The sequence below is a fragment of the Myxine glutinosa genome, chromosome 6 (genome assembly GCF_964187855.1).
Source record: "Myxine glutinosa chromosome 6, kmMyxGlut1.1, whole genome shotgun sequence".
In the NCBI taxonomy this organism is placed as follows: Eukaryota; Metazoa; Chordata; class Myxini; order Myxiniformes; family Myxinidae; genus Myxine; species Myxine glutinosa.
This window is the reverse complement of record NC_136266.1, coordinates 3,639,369-3,663,632: the sequence shown is the minus strand read 5'-3', so window position 1 is coordinate 3,663,632 and position 24,264 is coordinate 3,639,369. Positions and strand designations below refer to the sequence as shown.

At 42.4% G+C, this 24,264-nt stretch overlaps 1 protein-coding gene across 2 annotated transcripts in view; it reads left to right on the top strand.

Annotated features, from left to right (window-relative positions):
- The window catches only part of LOC137429547 (transmembrane protein 120A-A-like), a 184,594-nt gene that overhangs the window by 77,032 nt on the left and 83,298 nt on the right, over positions 1 to 24,264 (top strand). For both annotated transcript variants that reach the window (XM_078779564.1, XM_078779563.1), the window contains exons 3-6: positions 718 to 822; positions 3,382 to 3,441; positions 12,262 to 12,357; positions 12,850 to 12,939. In XM_078779564.1, the coding sequence (XP_078635690.1) occupies positions 718 to 822; positions 3,382 to 3,441; positions 12,262 to 12,357; positions 12,850 to 12,939 (351 nt within the window). The remainder of the gene's footprint in view (positions 1 to 717; positions 823 to 3,381; positions 3,442 to 12,261; positions 12,358 to 12,849; positions 12,940 to 24,264) is intronic.

The following is a 24,264-nucleotide window of genomic DNA, read 5'->3' as shown; positions in this document are numbered from 1 at the left end:
GTTAGGGTTAGGGTTGTTAGGGTTAGGGTTGTTAGGGTTAGGGTTGTTAGGGTTAGGGTTGTTAGGGTTAGGGTTGTTAAGGTTAGGGTTGTTAAGGTTACGGTTGTTAGGGTTAGGGTTGTTAGGGTTAGGGTTGTTAAGGTTAGGGTTGTTAAGGTTAGGGTTGTTAGGGTTAGGGTTGTTAGGGTTAGGGTTGTTAAGGTTAGGGTTGTTAAGGTTAGGGTTGTTAGGGTTAGGGTTGTTAGGGTTAGGGTTGTTAGGGTTCGGGTTGTTAGGGTTAGGGTTGTTAGGGTTAGGGTTGTGAGCGTTGTTTGGGTTAGGGTTGTTAGGGTTAAGGTTAGGGTTGTGAGGGTTAGGGTTGTTAGGGTTAGGGTTTGGGTTTGGGTTGGGGTTAGGGTTAGGGTTGGAGTTGTTATGGTTAGGGTTAGGGTTAGGGTCAGGGTTATGGTTGTTAGGCTTATGGTTTGGGTTAGGGTTGGGGTTATGGCTTGGGTTAGGGTTATTATGCTTAAGGTTTGGGTTGGGGTTGGGGTTAGGGTTGTTCGGCTTAGGGTTATGGTTGGAGTTGGGGTTGGGGCTTGGGTTAGACAGAGTTGTTAGGGTTAGGGTTAGGGTTAGGGATGATCACGTTGTTAACCTTGCGATTGACTGACGTTCACCACCATGCAGGTGACAGAAGTTGCTCACCACCTTGCAAGTGATTGACATTGTTTTCAGGCAGCGATGCGAACACACCCCCGAGGCAGATGCTCTGAGAGTCCAAATCCAACAACGTGACAACAAATTGCGTGAAATGGAAGGTTTTCTGCCCAAACACAGCGGGTATGTCTCAAAACATCTTGTTGTGACGTGTTTTATTTTTATGACACATCGACCATTTTCACACCTCTTCCTGTTTATACATTGATGTGAATTTTTTCCACTTGTTTTTCTGACTGTATCCTGATCTTTGGCTTGGGATGGTTGTGGAACACGATAATGGTTGTGGTGAAGGAGGAGGATGATTATGGGGTGGAGGAGGATGATATGATGATATGATGATGATGACGATGATTATGACGACGATGACGATGACGATGAAGATGATGATGACGATGATTTTGATAATTATGATGATGACGACGATGATTATGATGATGTTGATGATTTCGATAATGATGATGATGACGACAATGATGATGATTATGATGATGATGCCGACAACTTTGATAATAATGATGATGACGATGATGATTATGATGACAACAACAACGACGATGATGATGATGATGACGATGATGCTGCGCCCGATGATTTTGATAATGATGATGATGATGACGATGATGCTTATGATGACGACGACGACGATGATGATGACGATGGTGACGATGCTGATTTTGATTATGATGATAACGACGATGCTGATGATTATGATGATGATGCCGGTGATTTTGATAATGATGATGACGACGATGCTGATTATGATGATGCCGATGATTTTGATAATGATGATGATGTTTATGATGACGACGACGACGACGACGACGATGATGATGATGATGACGGTGATGATTATAATGCCGATGATGATGATTAGGATTATTATGATGGAGGTGCTTGTTTGTCGGGATGTGTTCTATGATATCTTATGAAATGCCCAATATATTAGCAATGCAGTAAGACATTCACCTCTTGCCATTTTAAATGATCTATTACACCTTGATCACATGACACAGGTGTTTGAGACCTTCTCCAGGAAACATTTGTCCTTTTATTTTCTTGTGTTTTTGTTCCAGGTTTCCAAGCCTAATTATTAACCTCGTCAGTGGGGATTTAATGTGACGTCATAGATATGTCTATTCTTTTGTAATGCTGTGATTTTCAAAAAAAAAATTATATTTAAGTTTACTTTATATTGTTAAACATATCTGCAATTTCAAATTAATAAGTTCGCAGTTCGAAAAATGTTGAATTGTATATCATTGAGAAAGTTAAATTCTATGATGCAACAAGAATTTTTAATTTTGCAACATTATACGGTGTCGCACATTCTCATGTAATATAAGAGGTGGAAATGAACGTTACACATCCACAGGGTTGTACTGGCATCCTCCCTCTCCTCTCCCATAAACCTCACCCTAACACCCTCCCTCTTCTCTACCATAACCTCACCCTAACACCCTTCCTCTCCTCTCCGTTAAACCTCACCCTAACACCCTTCCTCTCCTCTCCATTAAACCTCACCCTAACACCCTTCCTCTCCTCTCCCATAAACCTCACCCTAACACCCTCCCTCTTCTCTACCATAACCTCACCCTAACATCCTCCCTCGCCTCTCCCACAACCCTCACCCTAACATCATCCCTCTCCTCTCCCTTAACCCTCACCCGAACACCCTTCCTCTCCTCACCCATAACCCTCACCATAACATCCTCCCTCTCCTCTCCCATAACGCTCACCCTAACACCCTTCCTCTCCTCTCCGTTAAACCTCACCCTAACACCCTTCCTCTCCTCTCCATTAAACCTCACCCTAACACCCTTCCTCTCCTCTCCGTTAAACCTCACCCTAACACCCTTCCTCTCCTCTCCGTTAAACCTCACCCTAACACCCTTCCTCTCCTCTCCATTAAACTTCACCCTAACGTCCTTCCTCTCCTCTCCGTTAAACCTCACCCTAACACCCTTCCTCTCCTCTCCGTTAAACCTCACCCTAACACCCTTCCTCTCCTCTCCATTAAACTTCACCCTAACGTCCTTCCTCTCCTCTCCGTTAAACCTCACCCTAACACCCTTCCTCTCCTCTCCATTAAACCTCACCCTAACGTCCTTCCTCTCCTCTCCGTTAAACCTCACCCTAACACCCTTCCTCTCCTCTCCATTAAACTTCACCCTAACGTCCTTCCTCTCCTCTCCGTTAAACCTCACCCTAACACCCTTCCTCTCCTCTCCATTAAACCTCACCCTAACATCCTCGCTCTCCTCTCCCATAACCCTCACCCTCACACCCTCCCTCCCCTCTCCCATAACCCTCACCCTAACATCCTCCCTCTCCTCTCCCATAACCCTCACCCTCACACTCCCCCTCCCCTCGCTACCTCGGTCCCCCTTGTATAACTGGACCTTAATCCCTAAAATTGACACCATCATCAGGACATTCCCTGAATAAGTAACATCTCCAGTGAGAAGACGAAATCTGAAACAAATCACATTTTGGAATCTTGAGATTTTTTGAAATGGGAATTTAACTGTTTGAATGAGAATATAATAACACTCTCTACACCGTTGAGAAATAAAAATGAACAATTATTACCTGATGGAGACAAATAAATAAATGCACTCTCAACTCCATTTCATGAGCCTATACCAAGTGTCTCATCATGTACCTGTGTCTCACCCACAGGACGTACCTGTCCCTCGTGCTGGGAAATCTAAACGTCACTTTATTCAGCAAGCAGGCCAAGTACCATAATGCACCCTGAGCAGTACATTTTAACATCCAAACACTGAACCAGCTTACACTCCAAACACTGAACCAGCTTACACTCCAAACACTGAACCAGCTTACACTCCAAACACTGAACCAGCTTACACTCCAACCACTGAACCAGCTTACACTCCAAACACTGAATCAGCTTCCACTCCAAACAGAACCAGCTTACACTCCAAACACTGAACCAGCTTACACTCCAAACACTGAACCAGCTTACACTCCAAACACTGAACCAGCTTAAACTCCAAACACTGAACCAGCTTACACTCCAAACACTGAACCAGCTTACACTCCAAACACTGAACCAGCTTACACCCCAAACACTGAACCAGCTTACACCCCAAACACTGAACCAGCTTACACTCCAAACACTGAACCAGCTTACACTCCAAACACTGAACCAGCTTACACCCCAAACACTGAACCAGCTTACACTCCAAACACTGAACCAGCTTACACTCCAAACACTGAACCGCCTTACACTCCAAACACTGAACCAGCTTACACTCCAAACACTGAACTGGTTTACACTCCAAACACTGAACCGGCTTACACTCCAAACACTGAACCAGCTTACACTCCAAACACTGAACCGGTTTACACTCCAAACACTGAACCGACTTACACTCCAAACACTGAACCAGCTTACACTCCAAACACTGAACCAGCTTATACTCCAAACACTGAACCAGCTTACACTCCAAACACTGAACCAGCTTACACTCCAAACACTGAACCAGCTTACACTCCAAACACTGAACCAGCTTACACTCCAACCACTGAACCAGCTTACACTCCAACCACTGAACCAGCTTACACTCCAAACACTGAATCAGCTTCCACTCCAAACAGAACCAGTTTACACTCCAAACACTGAACCAGCTTACACTCCAAACACTGAACCAGCTTACACTCCAAACACTGAACCAGCTTACACTCCAAACACTGAACCAGCTGACACTCCAAACACTGAACCAGCTTACACTCCAAACACTGAACCAGCTTAAACTCCAAACACTGAACCGGCTTACACTCCAAACACTGAACCAGCTTACACTCCAAGAACTGAACCAGCTTACACTCCAAACACTGAACCAGCTTACACTCCAAACACTGAACCAGCTTACACTCCAAACACTGAACCAGCTGACACTCCAAACACTGAACCAGCTTACACTCCAAACACTGAACCAGCTTACACTCCAAACACTGAACCGGCTTACACTCCAAACACTGAACCAGCTTACACTCCAAGAACTGAACCAGCTTACACTCCAAACACTGAAGCATCTTACACTCCAAACACTGAACCAGCTCACACTCCAGACATTGAAATATTTTACACTCCAAACACTGAACCAACTAACACTCCAAACATTGAAAGAGCTTACACGCCATATACCGGAACAGCTTACACTCCAAACACTGAAACAGCTTACACACCAAACACTGAAACAGCTTACACTCCAAACACCGGAACAGCCTCCCTCAGTTTTGGGAGATATAGAGGAGTAACGTTTTTCCAAGATGGCGTCCCCACCACGTGACATATGACGTCATAATTATGAATGCAAAATTTATACAGGCGACAGCCCTCCTATGGTAAAATTTCGTGTCAATCGGACCAGCGGTTGCCGAGAAAATGAATTTTAAAAATGCACACACGGCACACGTACGGCACACGTACGGCACACGTACGCAACGAATGCTTAACCTCGAATTTCGCTTCGCGAGCGCAGGGTAACTAGAACGGCACTCAGTAGAGTGCATACCTCTGCCTGGTAGAGCGCATACCTCTGCCTGGTAGAGCGCATACCTCCGCCTGGTAGAGCGCATACCTCCGCCTGGCAGAGCGCATACCTCCGTCTGGTAGAGAGCATACCTCCGCCTGGTAGAGCGCATACCTCCGCCTGGTAGAGCGCATACCTCCACCTGGTAGAGAGCATACCTCCGCCTGGTAGAGCGCATACCTCCGCCTGGTAGAGAGCATACCTCCGCCTCGTAGAGCGCATACCTCCACCTGGCAGAGCGCATACCTCCGTCTGGTAGAGAGCATACCTCCGCCTGGTAGAACGCATACCTCCACCTGGTAGCGAGCATACCTCCGCCTGGTAGAGAGCATACCTCCGCCTCGTAGAGCGCATACCTCCGCCTGGTCGGGAGCATACCTCCGCCTGGTAGAGCGCATATCTCCACCCGGTAGAGCGCATACCTCAGCCTGGTAGAGCGCATACCTCCACCTGGTAGAGCGCATACCTCCGACTGGTAGAGTGCATACCTCTGCCTGGTAGAGCGCATACCTCCGCCTGGTAGAGCGCATATCTCCGCCTGGTAGAGCGCATACCTCAGCCTGGTAGAGCGCATACCTCCACCTGGTAGAGCGCATACCTCCGACTGGTAGAGCGCATACCTCTGCCTGGTAGAGCGCATACCTCCGCCTGGTAGAGAGCATACCTCCGCCTGGTAGAGTGCATACCTCCGCCTGGTAGAGAGCATACCTCCGCCTCGTAGAGCGCATACCGCCGCCCGGTCGGGAGCATACCTCCGCCTGGTAGAGCGCATATCTCCGCCTGGTAGAGCGCATACCTCAGCCTGGTAGAGAGCATACCTTTGCCTGGTAGAGCGCATACCTCCGCCTGGTAGAGCGCATACCTCCGCCTGGTAGAGCGCATACTCTCCGCCTGGTAGAGAGCATACCTCCGCCTGGTAGCGAGCATATCTTCGCCTGGTAGAGAGAGCATACTCTCCGCCTGGTAGAGCGCATACCTCCGCCTGGTAGAGAGCATACCTCCGCCTGGTAGAGCGCATACCTCCACCTGGTAGAGAGCATACCTCCGCCTGGTAGAGTGCATACCTCCGCCTGGTAGAGAGCATACCTCCGCCTCGTAGAGCGCATACCGCCGCCTGGTCGGGAGCATACCTCCGCCTGGTAGAGCGCATATCTCCGCCTGGTAGAGCGCATACCTCAGCCTGGTAGAGAGCATACCTCTGCCTGGTAGAGCGCATACCTCCGCCTGGTAGAGCGCATACCTCCGCCTGGTAGAGAGCATACCTCCGCCTGGTAGCGAGCATATCTTCGCCTGGTAGAGAGAGCATACCTCCACCTGGTAGAGAGCATACCTCCGCCTGGTAGAGCGCATACCTCCGCCTGGTAGAGAGCATACCTCCGCCTGGTAGGGAGCATACCTCCGCCTGGTAGAGAGCATACCTCCGCCTGGTAGGGAGCATACCTCTGCCTGGTTGGCCATGTCACTCAATTGTGAAGAATCAAAATTTCCTTAAAAATTAAACAATTTTCATATCCGAATCCATATTCAGATCTTCACCAAAATTGAATCGAATGATCCTTGTCAGACACACAACCGGTCCAACAAGTTTGGTCCAAATCCGTCCACAACTTTTTGAGATATTTTGTTCTCGCAGCCTGGGTGGCATCACCCATGGTTACGGTGCTGCTCAATACAATGGAAGACTGGCCTTGTCCGTGTTGCACAATGAATGAAACTGCTGGACCGTGTAGTGTTTTTCCAGCCGCGGTCGCAGTCTGGTACTCGGGTCGTGTTCACTATCTATGTCAGCTTGAAGCTGAGCTTTGTATTGCTGTACTCGCTTTGAAAGCAAGAGGGCTCTCTTGTTGAACATCATGTCAGTCTATTTCTTGGACGAAGCTGTAGAATGCTGACTCATATATCTCAGGTGTTGTTACACTTGGCGAAGGTGTCGTTGTTTTCAGGTTTGCTTTACTCAGGTAGGCTGAAAGACATTTTGAATGATGGATAAACAGCATCCTTAACTATCAAATCCTCCTCTGATATTTTCCAACAAGCAGCGTCCTTCAGTCTGGTGTCCCGCTCAAATGTTTCAATTTCGTGCACCTTTCTCTTTCCTGTGTAATATTTTTTTGAACAAACAATTCACACAAACTAATCTGTCGAACATGTGACTATTTCTTCTGGTCATTATAGGGACGAGTGAGGTACCCGTGCTAGGCACGGGTTGGAGGCCAGAAGCAAACAGACAATGCAGAAACGACGAATGCTAAAGCACGAAACCAATAAATTCCACATTCCTGTAGCACCTTCAGTCACACGTCAGACATGGACAGCAGGTTCGTGAAGGACTTCCATGAAAAACGTACCCGTTGGCAAACAAACAGGTACGTTTGTTCCATACCCAGTCAATGGAGAATCGGCATATGGCGATCCGCGAATTTCACGTTTAGAAAGTAGAAACCGTCACGGCATTCCATCATTCCCTTGAACACGATATCTCTTTTTTCATTCCAAACAGCATAACTCCATCACAAATTCAATAACATTAATATAAAAAATAAACTTTTAACAACATTCGTGACATAAACAAATATTTAAATCCTGATGTGAAGTTCCGTACGGTTGGGTGAATACAATTACGAATTCAAAATCGTAATTGTATTCACTCAATTCCAATCATCAATTGATACTTCAACAAAACGATGAACACGATTAACGTTTAACGATTTAACATTACGATTGAATGACGGTTGTATTGGGATATTATCAAACCCGCGCATTGCCGTCATCTGTCCACTTCCGCATTTGCTTCAGGTTCGTAATTCTCATCAAAATCTAAAGTTCTAAACAGTATTTGTAGAATTTCAATAAAAGCCACATTACTGTTCATATCGGTAAATATTATTCAATCGTGTTTGGAAAAACTGGAAAATTTGAAAAATTGAAAAAATTGGAAAAACAATATAGCCTTTTTTACTCCCAGGGGTCCCAGGAATACCCACCCAAAATATTGTTGCGATCAGTTGAGCCGTTTTTGCGGTACCTGGGAACGCACAGACGGACGGACATTTGGTGAATTATAGTAAGATAATTGAAGCTGTTTGCACAGAACCAGAGTCACTTGGTGTTTCAGGTCCTGGCAGGTTCTCCCATCTCAGCCAAGGAACTCTGTAGTTCTGTCAGAGTGCTCATTGGGTTCTTGGGCACCTCCCTGACAAAGGTTCTTCTTGCCTGGTTGCTCTGTTTGGTCGGATGGCCAGCTCTAGGAAGAGTCTGGGTCGTTCCATATTCTTTCCATTTTCTAATGATGGAGCTCATTTTGCTCTTGGGAACTTTCAACACTCTAAAAATTATTTTATACGCTTCCCCAGATCTAGGCCTCCTCACAATTCTACCTCGGAGTTCTACAGACAGTTGCTTGAACTTCATGGTAGTGTTTCTGCTCGTCACATGCACTGTCAACTGTGGGACCTTAAATAGAAAGGTGTGTTTCTTTCTATAATGTAATTACGGTATTAAATATTTTTTGAAATACTCCAAGTCTTTAATCTGTCTGTCACCATGGAAGTGAAGAGATTCATTGAGACACGAGTTTATTATATATGTTTCGAGTCAACAATGAACCAACCATACACCGCCTCAATCCAGTAACTCTGCAGTCATCACAAAGGGATTGCAGTGTTACAATTATATTTACTATACTATTATTAAAGCTATTATTACGAAAACAATACCTGTACTACTGTAATAATGAACCTGGGCTAATTTATCCGAAGCAGCCTGAAGGTGAGGCATGAAGGCATGAAGCCTAAGGCCTATACGTACCGTATTGTTGGAAGAGCCGTAATGCCGATGCTTTCGATATTTGATGGTCATTTTAACAATCGGTTTGTTTGTGTTTCACACTGAATGAAAAACGTGAAGGTAGAGCATGGCGATTGTGATATATGACAGGTTCGACGATATGTTTGGCCTGGACGGCATATAAATAAAAATGGCGGTGTGTGGAGTCAGCCGCCGTACCGTCGTAATGACATCAGACGTAATCACATCACATCACCCCTGCCATATGACCAGATCCTCAGCTCTGATTGGTGTACGTTTGTGAGGGACATACATACATACATACATACATACATACATATATACATACATACATACATACATACATACATACATACATACATACATACAATAACTGTTCTAGACGGCTTTTCCCTACAGGCTACGCTGTAAAAAAATTCCACTTTGACATTATGGGATATTATGTGCAGATCAGTGACAAAACAAATCTCAATTTAATCCATTTTAAATTCAGGCTGTAACAAAAAAAAAGTGAAAAAGGTCAAGGGGTGTGAATACTTTGTGGAAAAAAAAATGAAAAAATGAAGAAAAAAAATGAAAAAATAAAAATAAAAAAAATTGAAAAAATGAACAAAAAAAAGAAAGAAAATGAAAAAAAAAAAAGAAAAATGAAAAATCGAGCTCTGTGGGGCTAGACACATGACATTGGCCTAACCAAATATCGAAACCCCTGTCAGATTCCACCAAACCCCTCGGAGAAGATGTAGCTTGAAATCGATTACCCCCTAAAAAGACATCTTTTTCGGGCGTGGCTCCGCCCACAATGGGCGCAATACGCCCACTCTAGGCAGGACACAACTCGATCATGATATCAACCTCCCACCAAAGTTTCATCAAGATCTGATGATATCATCGGGTAGTTATGCTGCGGACAGACACACACACACAGACAGACACACACCCATGACGAATATAGTGGTCACTCTGTTTGATAACTCGTGAACCAATTATATTAATAGAATACTTACCCTGTGCAATCAACTTGTTGTGAGCCAACTCGACTGTTTTTGAAGGGTTTTTTTTCTTTGATTCAATATGGCTGCCAGACCACGTGAGTGATGACATCATAAATTTATATTCTCTAATGTAATTGTTGCATAGATCACGCACAATAAATTTCAAAATCATCATATTAAGCGCTGTCCCTGTCTAATTATGACGTCATAATTATGGCACCAATGACGTTAACAACACTTATTTCCCACATGGAGTTCTTTACAATGAGCCACGTTTCAAATTTTCCATGGAGTGGTTTTGGAGATATAGAGGTGCAACGTTTTTTGGTTTTTCCAAGATGGCGCCTGTGTCAAGTGACCTATGACGTCATAATTATCATTGCGATATTCTACAGAAGGAGACGCCCCCTATGGTGAATAATTTAGTGTCCATTAGTTGTAGAAAATAACAGTTGCAGAGAAAAAAAATTCATATTGATTGGATGAAGCATTATACTTGTTGAATTATGACGTCATAATGAAGGTACTGATGACATCATTATTAACACATCTTATTTCCCATGGGGAGAGCTTGACATTGAGCCATGTTTCATTTTTTTCCAGGGATCGGTTTAAGAGATGTAACGTTGTTCCAATATGGCGTCCGTACCACGTGACCTATAACGTCATAATTATGAATAAAAAATTTCTGCAGGCGGAGGCGCTCCTATGGTAAAATTTCATGGCAATCGGACCAACGGTTTCTGAGAAAATGAATTTCAAAAATGCAGACACGTACGCAATCGATCGCCTAACGCTGATTTTCGCTTCACGGGTGCATGGTAATAATAATAATAATTGTTATTATTATTAAAAATAATGTGATATTGAAACTGACAAACCAATAACCTTTAAATACACGACATGGCCAAAAGTATGCGGACACCCCTTCTAATTAGGGGATTCGGCTGTTTCAGCCACACCCATCGCTGACAGGTATATAATCAAGCACACAGCCATGCAATCTCTATAGACAAACATTGGCAGTAGAATGGGCCGTACTGCAGAGCTCAGTGACTTTCAACGTGTCACCGTTATTGGATGCTACCTTTCCAACAAGTCAGTTCCTCAAATTTCTGCCCTGCTAGAGCTGCCCAGTCAACTGTAAGTGCTGTTATTGTGAAGTGGAAACGTCTAGGAGCAACAACAGCTCAGCCGTGAAGTGGTAGGCCACACAAGCTCACAGAACGGGACTGCCGAGTGCTGAAGAGTGGAGCGCATAAAAATCGTCTGTCCTCAGTTGCAACACTCACTACCAAGGTCCAAACTGCCTCTGGAAGCAGCGTCAGCACAACAACTGTTCCTCGGGAGCTTCATGAAATGGGTTTCCATGGCCGAGCAGCCGCACATGAGCCGAACATCACCATGCGCAATGCTATGCGTCGGCTGGAGTTGAGTGAAGCTCGCCGCCATTGGACTCTGGAGCAGTGGAAATGCGTTCTCTGGAGTGATGAATCACGCTTCACCAACTGGCAGTCCGAAGGACGACTCTGGGTTTGGCAGATGCTAGGGGAACGCTACCTGCCCGAATGCATTGTGCCAACTGTAAAGTTTGGTGGAGGAGGAATAATGGTCTGGGGCTGTTTTTCATGGTTCGGGCTCTTAGTTCCAGTGAAGGGAAATCTTAACGCTACAGCATACAATGACATTCTAGACGATTGTGTCCTTCCAACTTTGTGGCAACAGTTTGGGGAACGTCCTTTCCTGTTTCAGCATGGCAATGCCCCCGTGCACAAAGCGAAGTCCATACAGAAATGGTTTGTCGAGATCAGTGTGGAAGAACTTGACTGACCTGCACAGAGCCCTAACCTCAACCCCATCGAACACCTTTGGGATGAATTGGAACGCCGACTGCGAGCCAGGCCTAATCGCCCAACATCAGTGCAGGACCTCACTAATGCTCTTGTGGCTGAATGGAAGCAAATCCCCACAGCAATGTTCCAACATCTAGTGGAAAGCTTTCCCAGAAGAGTGGAGGCTGTTATAACAGCAAAGGGGCGACCAACTCCATATTAATGCCCATGATTTTGGAATGAGATTTTCGACGAGCACAAACGGGTGTGATGTTCGGGTGTCCACATACTTTTGGCCATGTAGTGTATGCATGATCAGCATTACCTGATGATCCACACATGTCAGATTCCTTTCCCTTTGTTCAGATTCTCCTACAAGGTCGAATATGAAAACTTCAAACTCTACCTGACATGCACGTGCTTCTTACTCACACTGGCACTCCGCCTCTGGAACTCTCACAAGTGAGTGGGTACACATGTGTGTGCGTTTAGTTCCATTTTATACAGAGACTATCTGCTTTAGGAGCATCTCCCTGGTTCCGTACAGTTTGATCTGGTTTAGCCAATCTACATGAGAGCCTCTACCTGGTTAAGTACAGTTTGATCTGGTTTAGCCCATCTGCATGAGAGCCTCTACCTGGTTCAGTATAGTTTGATCTGGTTTAGCCGATCTGCAGTAGAGCCTCTTCCTGGTTCAGTACATTTTGAGCTGGTTTAGCCAATCTACATGAGAGCCTCTACCTGGTTCAGTATAGTTTGGCCTGGTTTAGGCAAGTATGCACATGGCTATTGAGCCAAACGAAGATGTGTGTGATCACGGTGGTTGTTAGCAAGTGCAGATGGAAGGTGTATATCACAATTTGTTTTTGACAGTTGTGGGGGAGCCCGGTGAAAGGCGGTGGAACGTGGAGTTTTGTTTTTGAATTATTGGAATTATTAATCTTGTCGTTTCAGGGCCTTGGATACTTTGCTGAACTTCCTGCTCGTCTGGTATTACTGCACGCTCACGATACGAGAGAGTGTACTCATATTGAACGGATCAAGGTCTGTTTTGGAAGCACCGTGCATTCGTGTCCAGAACCACAGAAACAGACACATACACACACACACACACACACACACACACACACACACACACACACACACACACACACACACACACACACACACACACACACATACACACACACACACACACACACACACACATATACACACACACACACACACACACACACACACACACACACACACACACACACACATATACACACACACACACACACACACACACACACACACACACACACACACACACACATACACACACACACACACACACACACACACACACACACACACACACACACACACACACACACACACACATACACACACACACACACACACACACACACACACACACACACACACACATACACACACACACACACACACACACACACACACACACACACACACACACACACACACACACACACACACACACACACATACACACACACACACACACGCGTCGTCGTTGCGTATGGCATTGTTAAGCCATGGCTTGTTTGTAGCTTTACACTTCACAGTGATCTCGGTTAAAATTGCTGATATCGACACCTTGTAATATGAAAAATTGATTTTGAGGAAAAATATTATTATGAAAAAAAATGAAATTTACAAAAAAATTTTTTTTTTTTTTTTTTTTGTATACAGAATCGAGGCTCGTGTAAGAGCTAACACATTAAACATGAAAACATTCACAGACACATAACACATGCAATGAAAGGGAGACAAGCGGGGGGGAGAGAGAGAAACACACAAGCACAACAACAGGAGAGAACAGGGACGTGGGAGTGGGGGGGGGGGGGGGGGGATGGGTAGGGGGAGGGGGGTACACGGCATAAAACAAATTGACACTACTAGGAATTTCAGGAATGAAGTCGGAGATTGAAAGAGGCGGATTTGGGGTGTTTTAACGGGGGTAGAATAGAAAAGATCAAGGTTTTGGATGGGGGAAGATTATAAGAGATGGTGGTGAACAGCTGTTTTAAAGACCTGGAGGGAGGAGAGGGATTGAAGAGAGTGAGGGAGTTTGTTCCAGAAGCGGTAGAAAAGAGGAATGAAAGAGTGAAGGTGAGCAGAAAGTCTTGATTTTGTTAGTTTCACCAGAAGAGGGTTGCTGGTAGATCTTGTGCTTCCTGAAGGAATATTTGGGGGGCAGAGCACAGAGAGAGCTGGGGGAGCAAGGCCGGAGAGGAGTCGGTAGAGGACAGAAAGACCACCAACCTGCCTGCGGTGTGTGAGTGAAAGGCCCTCGGAGTTAGCTTCATCGTAGGAGATTCCAATGATTCTGAACGCTTTGGTTTCAACAGGGTGAAGACGAGCTAGGTGTGAGGCAGGAATGCCAGCCCAGAGGAGAGAGAGTTGTAATCCATTGAGCTGTGGATGAAAGCCTTGTATGTGGTGAGGAGCTCAGAAAGGACTTCGCACAATGGAGGATGCCCAGTCGACGACTGGCTTTGGAGGCCAGCTTGCAAATGTGGTTTTCCCAGGAAAGATCATGGCAGATAGTGAGACCCAAAAGCTTGAGTGACAGAACTTCTTCGAGAGGATTGTTGAGAAAGTAGGTAGGAGGGTTTTAGAGACTGTCTTTCCCGAGAGACAACGATCATCAGTACATTCTTTAGGATCATCAGGACATTCCAGCTCATCCTATTGATGCTGGTAACCCAGTGAGCGAACACTCGCATGGAGGAATCAAAAAAAGGTCACGGAGCAAACTTTATTGATTTCATGGGTCGAATTGACTCATTATGGTAGACAACAACAATCGATGGTCTCCATAAGCAATAGGAGCAATCTTGTCCAATAATACATTACCTCGAGTCGGTTGGTTGACTACCTGCGTCATGGGCATAGGTTGTTCAGTCACATCAGTATTTATCAGCATTGTCCGTAGTATTTATCGGATCACCAATATGTACGATATAATCAATAATCATCTCGATGATATAATCAATAACCATCTGCATGTCATAATCAATAAGCACCTGGATGATACAATCAATAACCATCTGCATGATATAATCAATACGAATCTGTATGATATAATCAAAACGAATCTATGATATAATCAACAATCATCTCTATAATATAATCAATATACATCTGTATGATATAATCAATAAGAATCTGTATGATAAAATCAAGAATCGTCTGCATGTTCAATAATCATCTGTGATATAATCAGTAATCATCTGCATGGTACAATCAATAACCATCTGTATGATATAATCAATAATCATCTCTATGACATGATCAATAAGCATCTGTATGATATAATCAAAAATAATCTGTATGCTCAATAATCATCTGTGATATAATCAATAATCATCTGTATGATACAATCAATAACCATCTGCATGATATAATCAATACGAATCTGTATGATATAATCAAAACGAATCTATGATATAATCAACAATCATCTCTATAATATAATCAATATACATCTGTATGATATAATCAATAAGAATCTGTATGATAAAATCAAGAATCGTCTGTATGTTCAATAATCATCTGTGATATAATCAATAATCTTCTGTATGATACAATCAATAACCATCTGTATGATGGAATCAATAATCATCTCTATGATATAATCAATGAGCATATGTATAATATAATCAATAACAATGTGTATGATATAATCAATGAGGAACTATAGGATACAATCAATATTAAAGCATCTCTATGGTAAAATCAATAATCTTCTCTATGATATAATAATCTCTATGATATAATCAATAATCATCTGTATAAGATAATCAATAATCATCTGGATGATACGATCAATAATCACCTGTATGATAAAATCAATAATCATCTCCATGATATAATCAATAATCATCTCTATGATATAATAAATAAGCATCTGTATGATATAATCAATAATCACCTGTATGATATAATCATTAATCGTCTGTATGATACAATCAATAATCATCTGTATGATATTATCAATAATCATCTGTATGATATAATCAAGAATCATCTCCATGATATAATCAATAATCATCTGTATGATAAAATCAATAATCATCTCTATGATGTAATCAATAATCATCTGTATGATAAAATCAATAAGCTTCTGTATGATATAATCAATAATCATATGTATGATATAATCAATAATCACCTGTATGATAAAATCAATAATCGTCTGTATGATACAATAAATAATTATCTGAATGATACAATCAAAAATCATATGTATGATATAATCAATAATCACCTGTATGATAAAATGAATAATCAGCTGTATGACACAATAAATAATTATCTGAACGATACAATCAATAATCATCTGTATGACACAATCAATAATTATCTGTATGATACAATCAATAATCATAGGTATGAGGTAATCAATTATCATCTCTATGACACAATCAAGAAGCATCTGCATGATACAATAAATAACCATCTGCATGATATAATTAATAAGAATCTGGATGATATAATCAATAATCATCTCTATGATATAATCAACAATCATTTCGAGGATATAATCAATATGCATCTGTATGATATAATCAATAAGAATCTGCATGATATAATCAATAAGCATCTGTATGATATAATCAATAAGAATCTGTATGCTCAATAATCATCTGTGATATAATCAATAATCATCTGTATGATACAATCAATCGCCATCTGTATGATAGAATCAATAAGAATGTGTATGATATAATCAATAAGGATCTATATGATACAATCAATAAGCATCTCCATGATAAAATCAATAATCTTCTCTATGATTATAATAATCTCTATGATATAATCAATAATCATCCGTATGATATCATTAATCATCTGTATGATACAATCAATAATCACCTGGATGATAAAATCAATAATCATCTCCATGATATAATCAATAATCATCTCTATGATATAATAAATAAGCATCTGTATGATATAATCAATAATCATCTGTATGATATAATCAATAATCACCTGTATGATATAATCAATAATCGTCTGTATGATACAATCAATAATCATCTGTATGATATTATCAATAATCATCTGTATGATATAATCAATAATCGTCTATGATACAATCAATAATCGTCTGTATGATAAAATCAATAATCATCTCCATGATATAATCAATAATCCTCTCTATGATATAATAAATAAGCATCTGTATGATATAATCAATAATCATCTGTATGATGTAATCAATAATCACCGGTATGATATAATCAATAATAATCTCTATGATATAATAAATAAGCATCTGTATGATATAATCAATAATCATCTGTATGATATAATCAATAATCACCTGTATGATATAATCAATAATCGTCTGTATGATATAATCAATAAGCTTCTGTATGATATAATCAATAATCATGTGTATGATATAATCAATAATCACCTGTATGATATAATCAATAATCATCTGTATGATATAATCAATAATCACCTGTATGATATAATCAATAATCGTCTGTATGATATAATCAATAAGCATCTGTATGACACAATAAATAATTATCTGAATGATACAATCAATAATCATCACTATGATACAATCAATAAGCATCTGCATGATACAATAAATAACCATCTGCATGATATAATCAATAAGAATCTGTGTGATATAATCAATAATCATCTCTATGATATAATCAACAATCATGTCTATGATATAATCAATATGCATCTGTATGATATAATCAATATGCATCTGTATGATATAATCAATAAGAATCTGTATGATATAATCAATAAGCATCTGTATGATATAATCAATAAAAATCTGTGTGCTCAATAATCATCTGTGATATAATCATCTGTATGACACAATCAACAAGCATCTGTATGATATAATCAATAATCATCTATATGACACAATCAACAAGCATCTGTATGATATAATCATTAAGCATCTGTATGATATAATCAATAAGCATCTGTATGATACAATCAATAAGCATCTGTATGATATAATCAAGAAGAATCTGTATGATATAATCAATAATCACCTGTATGATAAAATCAATAATCATCTCTATGATATAATAAATAAGCATCTGTATGATATAATCAATAATCACCTGTATGATATAATCAATAAGCATCTGTATGATATAATCAAGAAGAATCTGTATGATATAATCAATAAGCATCTGTATAATACAATCAATAATCATCTGTATGCTCAATAATCATCGGTTATATAATCAATAATCATCTGTATGATACAATCAATAACCATCTCTATGATAAAAATCAATAATCATCTCTATGATATAATCAATAATCATCTCTATGATATAATCAATAAGCATCTGTATGCTATAATCAATAAGAATCTGTATGCTCAATATAAGCTTCTGTTTGACATAATCAATAATCATATGTATGATATTGTTGCGGTTCTGAAAGTGTACATATTTGATTAATAAAGGTTAAAGGTTCTGCCCCCGTAGTTAGTCCACATGCAACACGTAGGTCACCTGAGAACGTTAGTTATTTCTTAGTATATGTGAGATAAGGCCATTTCCAATAGTTATCATCTGCGTTGTGTAAAACAAATAAGAGTAGGTCCCGTTCCATTGTGCCTCCACGCTCCAAATTCCACCTCGTTGGGCAGAATACATCCCGCGCCCCATTTGACAACTCGCAGTTTGTTACGCTTGGGATGCTCGCAGTTTGTTACGCTTGGGATGCTCGCAGTTTGTTACGCTTTGGCGACCAGCAGTGTTTGCTGCTCTTGGTTTGCTGGTTTGCTGGAACTAGCCCAGTGACACAAGGTAGGCCCTAAAAGGGGGTGGAGCGGCAGCGAGGCTGAGATCTGGATTGGCAGCAGGGGGACGGTAAGGGCCACCAGCCAATCAGGGCTGAGGCGACATCGCCTGACAGGGTGTGGCTAGAGGTTCCAGAGGGTTCGCCCTCGTGGCAATAAAACCCTTTGCGCGAGGCCCCCACCTCAGTTATGAGAAGGGAGAGGTCTAAAGGAACTGCGCTTTGCCAGAGGACCCACGTGATAAGGACTGTGAAGGACTATTGAAAGAGGCCTGATTGGAGAGCGCCCTGTGTTAAAAGACGTGCCGTGTGAACGCATTACTGGAGCGGCGCATTGCAGAGGACTTGGGAAAGCGGCGCATTGAATTGAACTATACTGGGAAAGCGTATAAAGCGCCAATATATCTATTACATACGCCAGTGTAATTGCCCAGCTTACCGATCCCCCCGTATAATTGTCCGATCCGCGCCAACGACACGCAGAGATCTTGCCTGCCGTCTACCATCTTCACCGCCGTACGAGTCGGGGACCGGAGCGAGCTGTGGACGCCATCTGTGGACCCTCAACCCGACCATCTACAAACCCCGTGTGAGTCTGAGTCTGAGTGTGAACGGGCCCTTGTCCAGGGATAAGTTAAGACTGTTATAGTGTTATAAGGCTGCCCTGTGTATCTGCTTCTTCTTCTTCTTCTTCACTGTACATTCCTTATTCTTCTTATTCATTGTACAAAGTGTGTGTAATAAATTACTTGTTCTTCCTGTTTCCTCTAAATTCGACCGTCTTAGTGATTTCTCCATTGGGTAAGCATGGCACGATTAGGAACCGCTCCAATCTAGGAAACAATATCAGCAATAACACAGGGCGCTGAGATAACACAGGGCAATAACACACAGGACGCTGAGACAATAACAATAACAATAACAAAAACAATATCACAGGGCGCTGAGAGCCAGGAAACAATATCTCTCCATTCTCAAGACCGAACTCTCTTATCTTTCTCAATCTTCCAAATCCTGGTGGCGTCTGGTCAAATCTGTTTCTGGTGTTTGTTCCCCCTCCATCACCTCCCTTATCTCAAACGGCTACACAGCTGACTCCGCACGTGAAAAAGCTGAATGCCTCAACTCTGTGTTTGCCTCTAAATTTTGTGTCCCAAACCCATCCCTCTCTCTACCCACCATACCCAGTTGTACTCAGCTGCTCCTGGCCTCCGTGTCCTTTCCTCCTGACAAGGTGGAAAAGTTTCTGTCAACCCTCGACTCTGATTCTGCAACTGGACCTGACGGCATCAGCCCACGGGTCCTAAAATCCTGTTCTTCCGCTCTTTCACTCCCTCTCTCTGTTCTCTTCACCCTCTCTTTTGCTCAAGGTCAACTGCCATCTGCTTGGAAATCAGCCAACATCACCGCTTTGCACAAAAAGGTGCAAAAACAGATCCTAGCAACTACAGACCAATCAGCCTTCTCCCAATTATCAGCAAAGTCATGGAATGCATCATTGCTTCGGATATGAAATCTTTCCTCTTCTCCAATGGCTTGATCTCTGATCATCAATTTGGTTTCAGACCAGGTCACTCTACTCTGGACATGCTGCTTCTGCTGTCTCAACAATGGATGGAGGTCCTCAATGCCAAACAGGAAATTAGAGCTGTCTCCCTCGACATATCACATGCCTTCAATATGGTCTGGCACCCCGCTCTGCTCACCAAACTCTCTTCCTTTGGTATCCATGGAAATATCCACGCATGGCTGGCGGACGTCCTCTCTCGTCGTAGTCAACGTGTGGCCCTGAATGGGTTTCTCTCATCTCCTCTTCCTGTTCAGGCTGGAGTTCCCCAAGGCAGTGTTCTAGGTCCTGTGCTTTTTCTGGTCTTCATCAATGATCTCTCTGACTCTCTTGAAAATCCTCTCTATCTCTTTGCTGATGACTCCACTCTCTGCCGCTCCATTCCTCGTCCCTCAGATCGGCAGTCTGCAGCCTCCTCACTCTCTGCAGACCTGGACAAAATCACAGACTGGGCAAACAAGTGGAACATGTCTTTCAATCCTGACAAATCTCACACTCTTACGATGTCTCTCCGAAAAGACCAACTGGATAACCCTCCCATCTTCTTTCTGAATAATCCTCTCCAAGAAGTTCTGTCACTCAAGCTTTTGGGTCTCACTATCTGCCATGATCTTTCCTGGGAAAACCACATTTCCAAGCTGGCCTCCAAAGCCAGTCGCCGACTGGGCATCCTCCGTCGTGCGAAGTCCTTCCTTGGCACACCTGAGCTCCTCACCACATACAAGGCTTTCATCCGCAGCTCAATGGAATACTGCTCTCCCCTCTGGGCTGGTGCTCCTGCCTCACACCTAGCTCGTCTTCACGCTGTTGAAACCAAAGCGTTGAGAATCATTGGAATCTCCCACGATGACGCTATCTCCAAGGGCCTTTCACTTACTCACCGCAGGCAGGTTGGTGGTCTTTCCGTCTTCTACCGACTCCTCTCTGGCCTTGCTCCCCCAGCTCTCTCCGGGCTCTGTCCCCCAAATATTCCTGCAGGTCGCACAAGATCTTCCTGCAACCCTCTTATGGTTAAACTGCCAAAATCAAGACTCTCTGCTCACCTTCACTCCTTCATTCCTCTTTTCTCCCGCCTCTGGAACAAACTCCCTCACTCTCTTCAATCCCACTCCTCCCTCCAGGTCTTTAAAACGGCTGTTCACCACCATCTCTTATCTTCCCCAATCCAAAACCTTGATCTTTTCTACCCCCGCTAATTTCACCCCAAATCCACTTTTTTGAGGTGACTTTTGTCTTCTTTCCTGGAAGTCCTTGGTGTCCTTGCGTTTTATGCCTATCCTGCCTCCCCCCAGGCCCTCTGCCTCCCACACATCTCCCGATGTCCCTGCCCTCAAATGTTGTGTTTGTGTGCTTCCTCCCCTTCTCTCCCCATCTTGTCGACCGCTCCCCTTTTTATATACTTTGTTTGCTTGTTTGTTTGATTTGTTTGTTTGATAAATGTTAGCTCTTTCACGAGCCTCGACTCTGTATACAAAAAAAATAAAAAATAATCGGGTTAGTTCCTGTTAACGGCCCGAATCGCGGCTCGCTATCGCTCGGCGTGTCCACTAAATCTGTGGTTCGGGTGGGGTTATTTCCTTGCTTCCCGGGAGGCGCTGGTACTTAGGTCATAGGACTAATTCGACCTACCACCCTATTCAGCGCTCACCGGAAGGAACGTGATATCCCTGGATCACGTCAGCGAGTACAAAGACAAGGGGATTAATCACCCCTTGGTAAGGAGAAGGCCGACGTTTGGAGATCCGCAACAGTATAATCAATAATCACCTGTATGATATAATCAACTAGAACGCCACTCAGTAGAGTGCATACTCCCGCTGTGGGTTTAGTTGGAATAATAAGTTTTGTTTAACATCCCCTCTCCCCAAAACAATAAATGAAAAAGAAAGTAAGCCCTAACTGTCAGAGAATTAATTTTGATATATCTCAGAATTAGAGGAGAAAAACATTATTTAAGAATAAGAATAAAAGCTTTAATGTCGTAAAACAGAAAATATTTTTCCCAAAAAAAATTCCCAAAAAAATTCCTGGATCCGCAATAATATCCTGAGCTTCACCAAAAACGAAACACATCTTCCTTATCCCAAGGGCAATCATCCCACCAACTTTCATCCAAATCCGTTCAGAACTTTTCCAGATATCTTGTTCACAAACACATGAACACACAAACATACGAACACACACACACACACACACACACACACACACACACACACACACACACACACACACACACACACGGACGGACACGATCGAATGCGTTACTCCCTAGCGGGAGTAATAAATCTGACAATCGCAGTCAGAACCAGAATTATTTATTTGGTCTGGGAAGTCCATGCGAGGTTTCTTCTTCTTCAGCCTCTCACAACCCTGGGTGAATATGCGATCTTTTTTTAAAAAGTTGGAATTTTGCCAAATCTGTTTTATTCGTTTGTTAATATACCTCAGCCATTGACAAATCTGGAACTAAGTCTTTTTAAGTTCATCAAATACTGACACCGCGATTGACATTCGCTGAGCTAAATGTTGATATCTCTTCTGAGGTAAGAAAAAAAAACAGTTTTAAAGCATTATACGTATCAACCGATACATTTTATGAAACGGGGAAACCCTTTACACACTTTGATGGTTTTAAAATGACACAATATGTCTTTATTAGAAAAAAAAATGAACATTGAAGACGACGCTGCTAAAAAAAATACACCGCTCTAATGCATAACCACGAGTGTAAACTACATTTACAACAAATATGAAAACTATTTTCATATCACAATGTTAAATATAGAATATATAGAAGATAATGTTTAAAAAAATGAGCCCTATCTTCCAATGGTAAAAAAAATCCTTCAAAAAATTCCTGGATCCGGAATAATATCCTGAGCTTCACCAAAAACTAATCAATTCTTCCTTATCCCAAGGGCAATCATCCCACCAACTTTCATCAAAATCCGTTCAGAACTTTTCCAGATATCTTGTTCACGAACACACACACACACACACACACACACACACACACACACACACACACACACACACACACACACACACACACACACACACACACACACGAGTCAATGCATTACTCCATGGCGGGAGTAATAATCATATGTATGCTATAATCAATAATCACCTGTATGATACAATCAATAATCAGCTGTATTATATAATCATTACTCATCTGTATGATACAATCAAAAACCATCTGTATGATACAATCATATCTCAAAGGCGCTCATATGTCAAAGGCTATACATTGAAACTAGCTGAGACTTAGAATATACATCGAGCAATTGGTCTAATTAATGGTTTCAAAACAAATTCAAAATCTGGGTTCATTAAGGGGATCTATGGGGGGTGGGAGGGTTTTGACCCCCCCAAAACAGGCATTTGCTCTCTTCTCGGAAACTACACACATGGTGTTGATGAAACTTGGCCAAAAGCTGCATATCTGATGCATAACGAAAGTGTATTGACCGCATCAAAATTTGCCTTCATTGGAGGGGTTTATGATATAATATTAGATATAAGGATTTGGAGAATTTGAATTGGAGAATTTGCCTTATTAGATATAAGGGATTGAGTGAGGCGTGCTTCGAGCTCTCCACGGCATCGAAGTTTGAGTGTTTTCCCATTCTTGTCTTTGTCAAATTTCCACTGGTTATTTTGCTGTGTACGTGTTATTGTGTGTTTCTAGTTGGTGTTGGTTTGTGGTTCGTGCAAACTTGTGTGTAGTTAATCGTTTTCTGAGTCGTACCTCGTGCGCGGCCTGGTGACTTGGGGCTTCCCTCCCCCCGTCGGTGTTTTGTCGGTTTGGTTTATTTCCTTCGCTGTATTGCTTGTTTCTTTTATTTTATTTTCTCCCCCTCACCTCACCTCCCTAGACAAATAATTATATATTGATTCTTTCTCTCCTCCCGGACACGTGCTTGTTCGCTCTCCTCCTCGTCTCGGCTTGTGCCCCGCCCCCT